The sequence below is a fragment of the Felis catus genome, chromosome E3 (genome assembly GCF_018350175.1).
Source record: "Felis catus isolate Fca126 chromosome E3, F.catus_Fca126_mat1.0, whole genome shotgun sequence".
Classification (NCBI taxonomy): domain Eukaryota; kingdom Metazoa; phylum Chordata; class Mammalia; order Carnivora; family Felidae; genus Felis; species Felis catus.
The window spans coordinates 21,482,722-21,497,788 of record NC_058383.1 but is presented as its reverse complement, the minus strand read 5'-3'; the positions used below and the strand labels follow the sequence as shown (position 1 = coordinate 21,497,788).

At 47.1% G+C, this 15,067-nt stretch overlaps 1 protein-coding gene across 2 annotated transcripts in view; it reads right to left on the bottom strand.

Moving 5' to 3' along the window:
- The window catches only part of ARHGAP17 (Rho GTPase activating protein 17), an 89,961-nt gene that overhangs the window by 46,469 nt on the left and 28,425 nt on the right, over window positions 1-15,067 (bottom strand). For both annotated transcript variants that reach the window (XM_045047861.1, XM_045047860.1), the window contains exons 2-3: window positions 8,197-8,236; window positions 4,480-4,581 (exon numbers count right to left, since the gene is read on the bottom strand). In XM_045047861.1, coding sequence (XP_044903796.1) covers window positions 4,480-4,581; window positions 8,197-8,236 — 142 coding nt within the window. The remainder of the gene's footprint in view (window positions 1-4,479; window positions 4,582-8,196; window positions 8,237-15,067) is intronic.

The following is a 15,067-nucleotide window of genomic DNA, read 5'->3' as shown; positions in this document are numbered from 1 at the left end:
TTTGGCTCAGGTCACGATCCTACGGTTCATGAGTTCGATCCCTGTATTGGTCTCTGCTCTCCGCACAGAGCCTGCTTTGGATCCTTTGTTCCCCCTCCATCTCTGCACCTCCCTTCCCCTTCTCAAAAATGAATAAACATTTTTTCAAAATGCATCCAATGTGGCAATGCTCCCCATGATTTTGCCTCCCCAGTAGAATGGGCTGTTATGTCAAAGACACAGGGTCCACCTTGCTGTGGCATTGTTGTGCCTTGACCTCTAGCACATCACCTGCCTTTCCTGCTTTAAAGGGCTCCATGTGATACACTTACACCGTATTTGCTTGTATTGTAGAGAATATCTCTTGAAAGCTATACAAAAAGCTACTAATGCTGGTCACTCTGGAGAGGGCAGCAGGGTGCCTGGGGACAGGGTGGTGAGAGATCTCACTTTATGTTCTTCTGTATCTTCTGGATTTTGATCATGTAAATATGCAGCCTACTTAAAACAGTATATTGAAATTTAAAAATAAACAACAGGGGCACCTGGGTGGCTCAGTCGGTTAAGCGGCCGATTTTGGCTCAGGTCATGATCTCGCGGTCCGTGAGTTCAAGCCCCGCGTCGGGCTCTGTGCTGACAGCTCAGAGCCTGGAGCCTGTTTCAGATTCTGTGTCTCCCTCTCTCTGACCCTCCCCTGTTCATGCTCTATCTCTCCCTGCCTCAAAAATAAATAAAACATTTAAAAAAAATTAAAAAAAAATAAAAATAAACAACAACTGGGGCACCTGGGTGGCTCTGTCGTTTAAGTGTCCGACTTCAGCTCAGGTCATGTTCTCACAGTTCATGAGTTTGAGCCCCGCGTCGGGCTCTGTGCTGATAGCTCGGAGCCTGGAGCCTGCTTCAGATTCTGTGTCTCCCTCTCTCTCTGCCCCTCCCCGACTCATGCTCTCGCTCTCTCTCTCAATCTCAAAAATAAACTTTAAAATAAAAAATAAAAATAAATAACAATTCTATTTACCCACCTCTCATCCTCCCAAGTTATTTTCACGTAAGTAAATATCAGGCATCCCCTGCCCCACAAGGGGACATTGCCAGCTTCTGCACTTGCAGATCAGGAAGATAGGAGAAAACGGGCAATGTGCCTTGTCATAATGAGGATAATTCATACATGTTAGTCATGCTGCCTTTATAAGGGAAATTAAATCTAGGATAAGTGCAATAATCTGGAGAAATACACTTTGTGCAACTCTGGAGCTCGGAACCAAAATCATAAAGGGCAGAGTCTACTTTGACAAAATCATTCAAGTTCCCGGCTATAAACAGCCTTGTGGTTTCCATGCCCTGACCCCAAGCCACAACAGTCCTGCATCTTGATGTACATAAATAAGGACATCCCGCTTATTTAACCCCATGCTCTTCGATGCTATCCACCAACAACATACTCCTCCACAAACATGGCTAAGCACTTCCTAGGCATGAACAGCTTTTTTTTTTTTTAATCACCAGGGATTCATTTAAAAAGATCTAAAGCCATAATTTACGAAATGCATGCCCACTGCCCAAAAGGCAGCCGCTCCAGATCCTACACGATTCTTGCCTCCTCACATGCGTGGGGGGTCTCTCGTGGGACCTTTGGGAGGCTCCTCCTGTGTATTCTAGAGTGCTAGAGACTGCTGTCATTTCTTCCACAATATTGACCGCCGTGGTCACCCATCTTCTATCGTTTCCATGGTGTCTACTCTCTCCCACATGCACAGTGTAGACAGCCTCAGAGGCCTGTCTTTGGCACTTTTTGTTCGAGGTTGGAAAAGGAAGCCCAAGGCATCAGGTTTTAGAAATGACCTTTGCATCCTGCTGCCTAGAATATGCCGGTCACTTGCCACTCACTGCCCTCGTTTATGGCTGGGCTACCACCTCCTCTGGGAAGCCTCCCCTGACTACGTCTCTCCTCCTGTGATGCCTATTCTCAGTCTTCCTGTAATACCCTGTGCACACTTTGTTCGGCATGTCATTTTAGGATTATGCATCTGTGTGTATCTCCCCCTGCCAGGCCGTGAGCACCTTTAAGGCGGAGGCCACATCTTGTTCATTTTATTATCTCCAGCACTTGTACACAGTAGGTGTTTGATAAACACCTGCTTAAAAGGCAGTCAAAGGAATGGACGACAGGACACAACAATGTGAAGGACAGAGACGTATAGCAGGCGGAAGTGGGAGACAATGGGACTGGATAAGGGGAAAGGAAACAGGATGGGATTATGAAAGGTTCCTCGTGCTAATGAAGAGCTCAGACTTTCAATCCTGGCAATGGGAGCCAGCCAGCACCCCTCAAAAGAGGCACCACTGGTGTTAGGGGCCACTTCCGGTGTGGAACTATGCCCCTAGGCACTGCAGAATGTTCAGCATCTCGGTCCCCACCCTCTACATGCCAGTAGTGTCCCCCGGTCCCTATGGCAACACAAAATGTCTCTATGTATTTCCAAGTATCCCCAGGAGTGTAATCCTGGCCCCTGTTGAGAACCGCTAAGCTACGATGCTTTTTCGGCAGGAGGATGTCAGCATCTATCTGTATTTCAGAAAAACAATTCTGGTGATCAGGCTGGAGCCAGGCTGGACGAGAAGGAAATCAAAGGCAGGAAACAAAGCTCAGGAGGTGACTGCACCATCCAGGTTTTGCGATCATCGCCTTTGTGAAAGGGATCAGGTTTTGCTTTAAGGCAAAGGTGGCAGAGATGAGGCGGGGGTGAGGAATTCCAAAGACAGTCACAGAGAATCACAGGTCTTGCTAATCAAGCAGCCATGAAGGGTGAGGATACAATAAAAGGGAACATAAGGTAAGCCGACAGTTTCTAGCTTGCACAACAGGGTGGGTGGAACTCAAGAGTCCACGCACAATGAAGAACTGGTGACGCGTGCCAAAACAGACATCTAGGGAAGGAAGTGTTTTGCTTGGTTGAAATGCTTGAGACGTCCCTGGCATCAACACACCAGTCAGAAGCCACGAGGACAGAAGAGGTGGCCCAAGGAATGTGACGGGAGCAACGAGGAGGAGGACAGAGCCTTAGGAAACAATGTTGAAAGGGGAGGCAGAACAGAAGCCACAGCGAGAGAACAAGAAGGAGCCGTGGGGACAGGACCGGTGGCTTGGGTCCGGTTCTGCCGGACAGGACGTGCAGCAAGCATTCCTGGAGTCGTAGGTGTGTGCAAACGTCCGCCCTCTGATACCTGTTACTGCAGCAAACCAAGTATTGCACGAGAGAGGAATATCCTGGCGTTGGGACGCCCTTCTCAGATGTGTGTAGGAAATCTGAGAGAAGGGTGACACAGGTCACCCGCATACCAGTTCTTCCTCTTGCGACATCGGGTGTCCCACAACACACCACGGCAAATCATAGCTTCCCTGTATGCCACTGCAGCTACCACCGTAATGCCGTATGGGCTTCCGAAGGCTAGCATGTGCTCGTAAGCTAGGAACTTGTAAACCCAAGGATGGAGCTGCCTGGCGACTGAAAGTGGCTGTGCTCTGCTGGTGGCACAAGAGGACCCGGATGCTGCAGACAAATGTATCCTGGAGCAGATGTTCGGTGGTTCTCCTCGAGGCCATCCCTCTCCCTCTTAGGCCAGTGTCCTGACTTCTCATTCGGGTCCACCCCAGTCTAAATAAAGCCTGTGAGCTACAGAGGCAGCTCCACAGCCCACGCTCCAAGGGCAGGCCCTGACTAGCTTAAGCCAACCAGCACATCCCACCTCCTCCCAACCTCACCCCTACCCAAGGTAGCCAGGGTGGAATGGGGTGGAATGTTCAGGAATGGGGAATATGACTCAATACAGACCAATGCAATGGAAGGCCATTTCTACCTGCCAAGGACTTGGAAAAAGAAGTTCTCTCACTCCCTTAAAGAAACCCACTGGAAAGCGTGCTTTCTACTTCTGCTGGACATGCACAAGGAAGCAAGTAGCCGGTGGAAGCTGCTGGTAGCCAACCCACAGCCATGGGAGGTGCCCATTTAGGGGCAAAGCAGACACTGAGGAAGGCAGAGGGGACAGAAGGAAAAAGAGTGACATTTTGCTTACACCACTGACCTGCTAGCCCAGGCCTCTCCTCAAGTCTATCCCAGCTTCTGGACTTTTCAGTTAGAAGACCAATAAATTGCGTCATTTTCTAAGTCCATTTAAGACAGGCTTTCAGCTTTTTGCCATCAAAGCATTCCTAACAGACATCTCTATTCTCTTATCAATGACAAATGGCTTATCGAGTCTTTAAAAGCACCTGGGGAAAATGCAGTGTGAGCAGTGCCTTCAGCACAGCCACGTCTGAAGCACAAAAAAATGTTCTGGTCTGGCAGGTGTCGGGAGAGTAAACGGCAGTACGAGGTACAAATCTGCAGGCAAATGTGCTGACGCTGCTTGGGAAAAACCAAGCGAGCGAAGGGTGAAGAGCCTCACGGAGACACAAGAAAGACCCAACAGCCGTGGCCCCATGTCACATCCGATACTCACGTATCTCTTCTCCACGTCGGGGCCGTGGCCCTGGAAGCATGCTGCCAGGCGCTTGTGGGAGTGGTGGCATATTGACCGAACCGTGTCCAGGCGCCGCTCGATCTGACAAATGAGACAAACGAGCCATCAGCAAGGCTTCAGAACACATCTCTTCCTACGTGGCATTGGCATGTAGGTAGAAGCAGCACGCGGGGGTCTAATTTTTTAGCTCTTGGTGTAAATGCCCATGGTCTCCATTCCCCTGGAGCAGGGTTTCTTTCTACTGACATTTGAGGCCAGATAATTCTGGGTGTGTGTGTCGGGGGGCGAGGGGGGCTGCTCTGTGCATATGGTACGTTTAGCCTCATCTCTCTGGCCTCTACCCACTAGATGCCAGGTGCACCCCATTCCGAGTTGTGACAACCAGAAGTGTCTCCACACACTGATGAATAACCTCCCAGTGGGCGAAACGGCCCCTGGTTCAGAACCACCGACCTCTCCTACACCGAGGGGTTTAGATCTCCTAAAGGCTAAGTGTGTGTGCAGGGAGGGGGCGCGGTCACGGCCACAACTCCTATCAGGAAGGGTGGCGGCAGTCGGGCTATGCGCTCCCTGCAAAGGCCCGGCGCCAGCCTGCAGAACCGCAGATGAACACCTCAGGCCCAGACCCACAGCCAAGTGGAAAAACCACGGGACTGTCAGAAGCCATCCCCTGTGGATAGTGGCAGAGCCTTCCACACACGGGACATCAGACAGAAGAGTCCAAATCAAGGCTCCACAGTTTCCATTCAAAGTCAGTTGTTTTCAAAATTATTCTTTATTGGGGTTAGGGTGGGTTTTTGTCTTTGTTTTTGCTTTGGTTTTAACTAAACCCCTAAAGCACAATGGACTGCAAGAAACACTGACTTAGGGGACCCACGCATCAAGATTTAGTTTCCCAAAATATTATTGCTGGGATATGGCTGTTTATGGCAAAGAGAGCTGCTTTTCACAGGAAGGAATGCCAAAAATGTGTATTCTGATGACTCATTAAGAATGAGTGCAGGCCCTCAGGGATGCTTTCTATTTTAAAGAAAAATCAACAAATTCAAAGCAGAATGCATTTTTACCCCACAACATTTTACCCAATGACATGGTTCTATGCTTCTCTCCTGAAGGTCCGCACCGCGCTCCCCCCACCCCCCCGCCCCCGCCCCACAGCTTTTCTTCAGAGCCAAGGCCTGACTACCAGGGCCCTGATCGAGCAGGCACATTTATGTAAGGAGCAGAGGCCACATCGCTGACCCCTCATCTTATAATGACCACATTGTAACACACTGGAAAACTAATATGCACTTCTTTACTGACCACAAAAAACAGGCAAAATCAAACAAAAACAAAACCCCACAAAACTCCATTTGGCTTTGATTCTAATTTCCACTAGAAAATTATAAAGTCCACCGGGGGACAGGGACCTTGGTCTGTTCTGTGCACGGATTTATCCCAGGTACCCGGAACACTGTCTGGAACACGAACGCAAGGTGTTCATTTAATATTTGCTGAAAGGTCAAGTACATGTATTAAGTCCCTGTGCAAGGTATCAGAAAAACAACAGTAAATAAGCTGTAGTTCTCATCCTCCTGGGATTCACAGCCTCCCAGGGAAACTCCACACAAGCACAACAAACTTATGAGCACAAAATAAGAGGCAAAATAGAGCCATTTGAACGGCTCTCACAGATCAAACAGGGAGCACACAGACTAAGTGAAGGGAAATCTCACACCAGAAACAAAAAATAAAATTTCTATAGCCCGGGATCCATCCCTAGTGTTCTCCCGTTTAACCTGTTAATTCCTGCTAATGATCTGATGGAGTGGATACCGCCGTTATCCTCATTTTAGAGAAGTGGAAACTGAGGCACAGGAAGTTAAGTAATCCCCTGAGGCCACAGAGACAGTCAGGGAAAGACCTGGGTAGGCAGGCACCAGCCTCCACACTTTCAAACAGGACTCTCTTCTTTACAGTCAAAGAAGGGGGAAACACCTGTGGCAATGATGGCAGATGGGGGTGGGGTGGGGATGGGGTGAGGTGGGGGGGTAAGCATCTGCATGATGAAACAAGGCGTTCCTTGAAACTGGCAAACTCTTGAGGCCCCCGTGGATGTTCTAAGAAAGGGACAGGAGCAGACAGTTGACACCTGCCTCCTGTGGGAATTCTGCAGTCCTCAAACTGCCTGCAAGGCTTGGGGCTTCAAGGGTTCAAGGAGGTTGTGCATATTTATTACTAACGTGGGATGTGGGAGAGAGAACACTGATGTGAAACCTAGTCTAGTTAAAGGTTATTGAGCCCAAGCAACACTTCTGAAAGTCTGAAAGTGAAGCTGAAATATACGATAAAAGCCAATGAGAAAATATTACTAAGAATAAGATTGTCAGGGCTCCTGGGTGGTTCAGTTGGTTAAATGTCCAGTTTTGGCTCAGCTCATGAATTCACGGTTCAGGAGTTCAAGCCCCATATTGGGCTGTGTGCTGGCAGCTCAGAGCCTGGAGCCTGCTTCAGATTCTGTGTCTCCCTCTCTCTCTGCCCCTCCCCTGCTCACATTCTCTCTCTCTCTCTCTCTCTCTCTCTCTCTCTCTCTCTCTCAAAAATAAAATAAACATTAAAAAGAAAAATTAAAAAAAAGAATATGATTATCTAATAATTCTTAAAAAAAAAAAAAACCCCTCCACTCTTAATAAAAACTTCTGGTCCTTAAAAAGAACAACAACAACAACAAAAAACGTGCTCTCAGAATCTTCTACCTGCAGGTGGCTGTCATAATTTAGAAGGATGTTCTGACATGGGCTGGCATGGCACCATTTTTCTAAGCTATGCCAGCTCCTCTCTGTGGGAAGAGACAGAAAGTCACCCGGGAGCAGACTGCTGGTCTTCAGGGGCTCAGGTGAAAAGACCTGCCGAAGGTCATGGAATGAGAAGCAAGGACACAAGCAAGGAGGCTTAAGAGAAACCTCAGTGCAGAAGGGTTCTGTCTTTCCCGGCGTGCTCTGGGGTGGGCGGAGACGGAACGGGGTTGAGGCCGAGTGAAGGGATGTGTACAAAGGGTCCCAGGCCTTCTGGAAGAAACCCCCAGCCCCAAAGTTAGGGAAGCCTGTGAGAGACGAAGTGCGGTGGCCCCGGCCGAGGTCCCTGCAGGAAATATCCCTCCTGCAGGGCAGAAAAGTCCAGGCTGGTAACAGGCCACCTCAGGGCCTCAGGGTGGTTCTGACAGGTCTGGTCACCGTCACTGAGACTCTAAGTCCTTCAGGAGCCAACTCAGCCCAGAAGTGGAGGATGATAGCATGAGAGGCAAGAAGTGGAAATTCTAGGCTGTTGCTGGCAGGGCCTGTCCCATCAAGGACACCGTCATAGCAGCGAGCGACAGGCCCGCAGCCTGCCCGGGACCCGTGACCAGGCTGCAGTGCCAGTGGAGCGCCCAGGCCAGCCAGCGCCTCCCCCACCCCACCCCGACACCTGGCACTTGAAAGCAGGACAGCCCCATTTGAACTTCACAACATGACACCGAAGTTCCAGATCCCCTTTTCATCACCGTGCAACCCAACTGCTTTTCTTTCCTGCTCGGGACCAGGCCGATCAGTCTCATCGTGTCTCAGATCATACATACAGACGTACGTACACAGATCTGCTTCAGTTCTCGCCGATGAGGCTTTGTTTTGTTTTCCTCTTTAAGCAAAGCACTTTAAGAAGATTTTATTTTGTTACCTGTAACAGATCTTCACTGAGGACTTCTGTTTTCTCAGCTCTGTGGGGAAAAATGAAAAGCTCAGAGTCAGAAATCCAGAAATGCAAAGGAACTCGTGAAATGTAACAATTATTATCCCAGAGTTTAAAACAAAACAACTAGGGACGGACGCCTGGGTGGCTCGGTCGGTTGAGCATTCAACTCTTGACTTCAGCTCAGGTCATGATCCAGGGTCGTGGGATCAAACCCCACGTCGGGCTCTGTGTGGAGGGTGGCGCCTGCTTGGGGTTCTCTCCGTCTCCCTCGGCCCCTGTCTCACCCCGTTCCCCGCTTGTGTATGCACGCTCTCTCTAAAATAAAAAAATAAAAAATAAATAAAACAGGAAGAAATGAATGATAACATGGGGAGAAATTCCACCAATGTGGAAATTCCACCAATCAGAGGGCTCCTTGAGCAAAACCAAAGAAAAAAACCAGCAAACAAAAGTCTGCAAAGAATAGCAACCCCAAACAAGAACAAAGCCTCAAGACCAGTGGCTCCCAGACCTGGGTGTGTATAGAATCACTGAGGGTGGGGAGTGTGCTGATTTAAAATGCCAGTTTCCAGGCCTTACCTCTGTTCAAAAGCAGGTCTGGAACAAGATCCTGCTTTTTTTTTTTTTTTTCAACGTTTATTTATTTTTGGGACAGAGAGAGACAGAGCATGAACGGGGGAGGGGCAGAGAGAGAGGGAGACACAGAATTGGAACCAGGCTCCAGGCTCTGAGCCATCAGCCCAGAGCCCGACGCGGGGCTCGAACTCACGGACCGCGAGATCGTGACCTGGCTGAAGTCGGACGCTTAACCGACTGCGCTACCCAGGCGCCCCAAGATCCTGCTTCTTTAAGAGGCCCTTGCCTCCCAGAATTCCATGGCCGAGACTCACAGGCCACCCTTGGAGAAAAGACTGCTCTAGAGGCGCCTCGCTGGCTCAGTCGGTAGAATGTGCAACTCTAGATCTGGGGGTCATGAGTTTGAGACCCACATTGGGCATGGAGCCTACTTAAAATAAATTTTAAAAAATTAAATAAAAAAAGACCGCTGTAGAGAAGCTGAACCTTCAGTTCCTAAAACGATCATTTCTGAGCTTCACAGCCTTACTGAAACAAGTTTGTCACAAATCCAGGAAGGTGATTCAATACTACACACACAAATAGTAACAACTGAGTACTCCTTTGTTCAGGCATCTCATCTTTACTTTAAAAAGAAACAAAGTAGGGGCGCCTGGGTGGCGCAGTCGGTTAAGCGTCCGACTTCGGCCAGGTCACGATCTCGCGGTCCGTGAGTTCGAGCCCCGCGTCGGGCTCTGGGCTGATGGCTCAGAGCCTGGAGCCTGGTTCCGATTCTGTGTCTCCCTCTCTCTCTGCCCCTCCCCCGTTCATGCTCTGTCTCTCTCTGTCCCAAAAATAAATAAACGTTGAAAAAAAAAATAAAAAAAAAAAAAGAAAGTATTTTCACAGCTTTCTCCCACTCATGCTTTCCAATTATCATTAACTATGTAGACCTTTCCAGAAAGCCGACCTGGCGGCCATCAATCGGCAGAGGAACAGCCTCAGTTGCTCGAGCCTCAGTTGCCAGATCACGGTACTTTCCAAGGACTCCTCTGCAGTCCAAAGGGGCAGCACTGTTGCTGTACGTAATACCCAGATGGCAATCAAGGTGCCATAGTGGGACTTCTGGTTCAAACAGTGATTTAAGTCGAGTCATTTGACACCCCTGCCCAATTCCCATTGAAACGAACAAGGAAACTTTTATTATTTTTGAGTGTTTATTTATTTATTTTGAGAGAGAGAGAGAGAGAGAGAGCGAGCATGCAAGCAGGGAAAGGGCAGACAGAGAGAGGAAGAGAAAGAATACCAAATAGGCTCCACGCCAACAGCACAGAGCCCGATGTGGGGCTCAGTCCCACAAACTGCAAGATTATGACCTGAGCCAAAATCCAGAGTCGGACGCCCACCCGACTGAGCCACCCGGGTGCCCTCGAACAAGGAAACTTTTAAAGGGACAAGAAAAAAGTCTTTTTCAGCCCTGAACATTGGGGGAGCTGGGGAGAAAGGCAGACCATCAATGAACCAGAATTGTAAAGCCTTTTAATAAGACATATCGCAGAATGGAAGGCTGCATGATCTTGCCTCTGAATGAATCTAATGCACGAGAAGGAAAAGCCGTTTGGCGGGCAATTTGACAGGACCCCCGAGAAGGACCTTCAAACGCTGCTAAGCTCAGAGCAGCACCAGCTGCATGAGGCACGGTGGTGCACGCTTCCAGCCCACGCTTGGGCCATGGTATGTCAAGTAAAAGCCGGCATTGCCACCAGTTGTCGCCGCGGTGCCCTGCGTAACTCAGAGATGCCAATGGGAATGGCTCACTCATCAGTTTCTGCAGGAAATCAGAACTCTGACCTAACTCAGATACCTCCCTGGTGTGCAGGGGCAGGGCCTGGAGATGAGGTCGAGGCCCCAGCTTTCAGAGGAGGCCGCCTTTAAATTCCATGAACAAGTCCTGCAAGCGGCGGGCCAAAATCTGCCATCCCAGCCCTTGCTTGGCATACATGGTGCCAGGCATTGCTGAAGCGCCAAACATATGCAGTCATGCCAGTTAGGGAAGTGGAGCAGGGCCCCAGCTGACCAGCAGCTCAAGCAACCAGCCTCAGAAAGAACTCCGACAGCCAGCCTCGCAGACCGCCACAGCTTCACCCTAACTCCTATTCGCCAATAGCCTTGTCCCTCCTCTAGCAAAATGCCACCACGAGATTGTGTAACTTCCGCCTCATCTTCTCTGGCCAGAGCTCTGAAATCTCTGCCTTCTGTAAGTAGAAGTGTACGCAGAGAAAAGCCCTCAAGGCCTCTTAAAACACTCAAAGTTCAAAAGAAGAGATTCAGAGCAAATAAGTCCTTTTACAAAACAGAATTTTTTAAAAAACGTAACAGAAGAGAAAAACTTAATTTCAAAACCCGAAGGTGGGCCGTTAGCAGGTATGAGAACGTTAGTAACAGCTCAATGGTATAGGAAAACCAACTGTGTACATCTTTTCTCAGCAACTTGTTCAGTGACCTCACACTGGTCATTTGAAATGAAAACTCGAATACAACACAAAGAAATGCAAACAATACAAACCGGGGCTTTGTGTGTGGGGGGGGGCGGGGGGCTGTCAAACACTTATGAGCGAGCACAGCACTGCAACAGCCACAAAAATAATAAAGCAAATGCAAAAACAAAGCAAGTGTTAACTTTGGGAAAAACAAAAAGCCCATCAGAAAGAATCATACTGCATTGCTATGCTTAGCTGCAAATTGATTGGATATAATAATGTAAATACCAAACAGTAATATATCCAAAAATTGTACTCTAAGTGCATTGCAAGGATAAGGGAGTAGAAGCAAAGAGGGAAATCATACACTAAGGCGTGTGTGATCTCACACTAATCACACACATGAGCACTAAGCCCTCATTTTTCATGACAGGGGGCCAATAGGTAATAACTAAAACTTGATGACTTGAAGGATACCTGTTTATATATTATCTATACATGTAGACATGAGTAAATGCCAAAATAAACAGAAATTTGAAAACAGCTTCCTCTGGGGTTAGAGAGTCTCAAGTGGGAGAGTGGGATTACTAGAGAGAAGATCCACTGTAATAAGCCTTTTACTATTATATTTGACTTTTTAGACTATATGCATACTTAGTTTCAAAGTTTAAAAAATAGTACGTTAGTTACATTTTTTAGTGACACGCTTGACATGGTTTCAAGTGAAGCATAACTCTAACTGAAAACAATGAGTCCAACTGCCAGTCTGCACAAAACTATACAAGAATACAAAAGTGTAAAAACTACAAAGCAAATCAATATATTTACTATCCTTTTTTTCATTTTACCAACTAGACCCTTTGCTTTTGATTTAGAGGTACTTCACCCAATAAGTTATCTGGAGACTGAAATATATGTGGAACATATTATATGAAAATGTTAACATACTGCTTAAAAATAAGTTTACACTATGTTTCCTGCCTTTATGGACACTCAGCCATATATTACATTGATAAAATTAATTTTAGAAAGAGATCCAATATCTCTTCTTAATCAGATTTATTTCTGGGCTTTCTAGTCTGTTCCATTTATGTATCTTTTTTATGCCAATACCATACTATTTTGATGACTACTGCTTTGTAATATACAGCTGACCCCTGAACTACATAGGAGTTAGGGGTGTTGACCCTATGCAGTGAACAATTGGCACGTAACTTTTAACTCCCTGAAAATTTACCTACTAGTAGCTACTGTTGACCAGAAGCATCACTGAGAACATAAATAGTTGGTTAACATGTACTATATGTTATGTGCATTATTTAATGTATTCTTACAATAAAGAAAGTTAGAAAATGTAATTACTTTTTAAATTCTTTTAATGTTTATTTACTTTTGAGAGAGAGAGAGTGTGTGCGCGCGCGCGCGCAGGTGAGGGACAGAGAGAGGGAGACAGAATCCAAACCAGGATTCAGACTCTGAGCTGTTAGCACAGAGCCCAATGCAGGGCTCGAACTCACGAACTGCGAGACCATAACCTGAGTCGAAGTTGGACGCTTAACCGACTGAGCCAGCCAGGCACCCCTAGAAAGAAAATGTTATTAAGCAAATTGTATGGAAGAGAAAATACATCTACAGTACTGTACTGCAAAAAAAATCTGCATATATGTGGGCCCATGCAATTCAAACCCACGTTGTTCAAGGATCAAGGAGTTTGAAATCGGGAAGTGTGACGCCTCCAGCCTTGTTCTTCTAGCTCAGGATTGCTTTTACTGTTTCAGTCGTTTGTGGTTCCATGTGGATTTTACAATTGTTTTTCTTTTTTTGTGAAGAATGCCATTAGAATTTTGATAGGAACTGTACTGAAACTGTAGACAGCTTTGGGTAGTATGGAGGTTTTAATAACATTAAGTCGTTTAAACCATGAATACAGGCTATCTGGGAAGCCTACATACAAACTGGGGTGGCTCCTTCACACAAAGATACCCCCATTGGTCTATGTTGTCCCCACCTTAATTTTAGGGAACCATCATGGTCCCTACCTCCCCCAATATGTGCTCCAAATGACTCGATCTTTCTCATCACTGTGTCTGGTCCAAGGCTCAGCCCTTTCTATGCTCAACTGTTTGGGAGTGTTCATCTTTACCAGAGAATTTGCCAGTAGAATTTTTACCCAGGGAAAGTCTAGCAATTACTCAGAATACTGGCCACGGTGCCCATTCAAAGACTATATTAGCCACAGAAACTTGGTTTTTACGGAGATGTGATATTTTTTTTAAGTTTACTTATTTATTTTGAGACAGACAGGGAGAGTGTGACTAGGGGAGGGGCAGAGAGAGAGGGAGAATCCCAAGCAGGCTTCTCGAGATCAGTGCACAGAATCTGATGCAGGGCTCAATCTCACAATCTGAACCGCGAGATCATGACCTGAGCCGAAATCAAGAGTTGGACACTCAACCGACTGAGCCACCCCGGCGCCCCTGAGATGTGATTTTTGATCAGATTTTAAAAATTCATGAATAAAGCAAAGAGGGAGAGCAATATGTTAAACTTATCAAGGCACCTAGAGACAACGCAAGCCAACGAGTAAAAAAAAAACACTTGCTAAATCAGATTGTTTTCAATCAGACATTTTGCTCCACAGACCGAAACTTTTTGTATACGGGTCTTTTTTCTGCTTCGTCAGAGCCTTCTTTGTGTCCAATGTTCTGTGCTTGAAAACACACTTGAATGTTTCCTGTCTGTAACTGGGAAAACAATACAAGGCAGGAAAGCACTTCCGGCTCACCATTTTACTCTGGGGTTTGTTTTTTCCTATGCAAGCCACTGTGCAATCTCACTAGTCATTCAAACAAGGCTTACTTACATAGGGCAGGATTTTTAAATTTATTACTTTTTGGTAAAGCATTAACTTTTTCCCTTGTAATCCCCAAAACCTACAAACGGCAGGGCCGTGCAGGCCTTGATGTCTTCCCTGGTTCCCTTGACTGGTTGTGGTAATGGCCAGCCTTTCAGTCATGCCTAACGGGAGTCTCACTCTTACTGGGCCAGAAGAAAATGGAAACGCCCCCAACCTGAAGCAGTTCAACTTACCCGGAAAGACACAGATGCTTACGCTAGGGCACAGGGTCAAAGGAAAATCTCCAACTGGCGTGACAATTTCCAACTCTAATTGTGGACTGATTTCTGGAGAAGTTTCTGCCATCGGTACACTCAAATGCCCAACGCCACTAATGTGAAACACCACCCTGTTTCCCAGGATACAGACTACTGCACGTGGGCCACGTCCACCTGCATAATGCACGTATTATGGGACCGTGGAAATAAATGCTCAAGTCCACACCTTCAATGCATGCTGTGATCTGCCAAGCACTGTGCATGACTGACCTCTTCCCTGCGAGCCAGAGAGATCCACGGGGGCAGAGACCAAGTCTATCTCGGCCATCACTGCCCCCTTCCCCGGAGCACCCGGCTTGCCATGGCCACCTGCCTGCCACACCATTGTGGGAGCTTCGTAAATACACACTGAATGCATTAATGAAAAAGCAAATGGCTGTCCCAACAATAGAGAATGGTTTGAAAAAAAGGTCTTTGTAGATTTCAACAGAGGTAGCAAGAAAAAAATTCAATAGCAGTAGGTAGAAAAGCAGACGTGTGCGTAGAATTGCCTTCCACAGTAAAATCCACAGCGACTAAAATTAAAACATGATAGTGCCTTCCAAACCTAATGTTGTTGTTTTTTTTTTAATGAAAAAAATACAGCGAGTAAACTACCCATATTACCAGGGGTCAGCAAACTATGGCCCACAGATCCAATCTAGCTC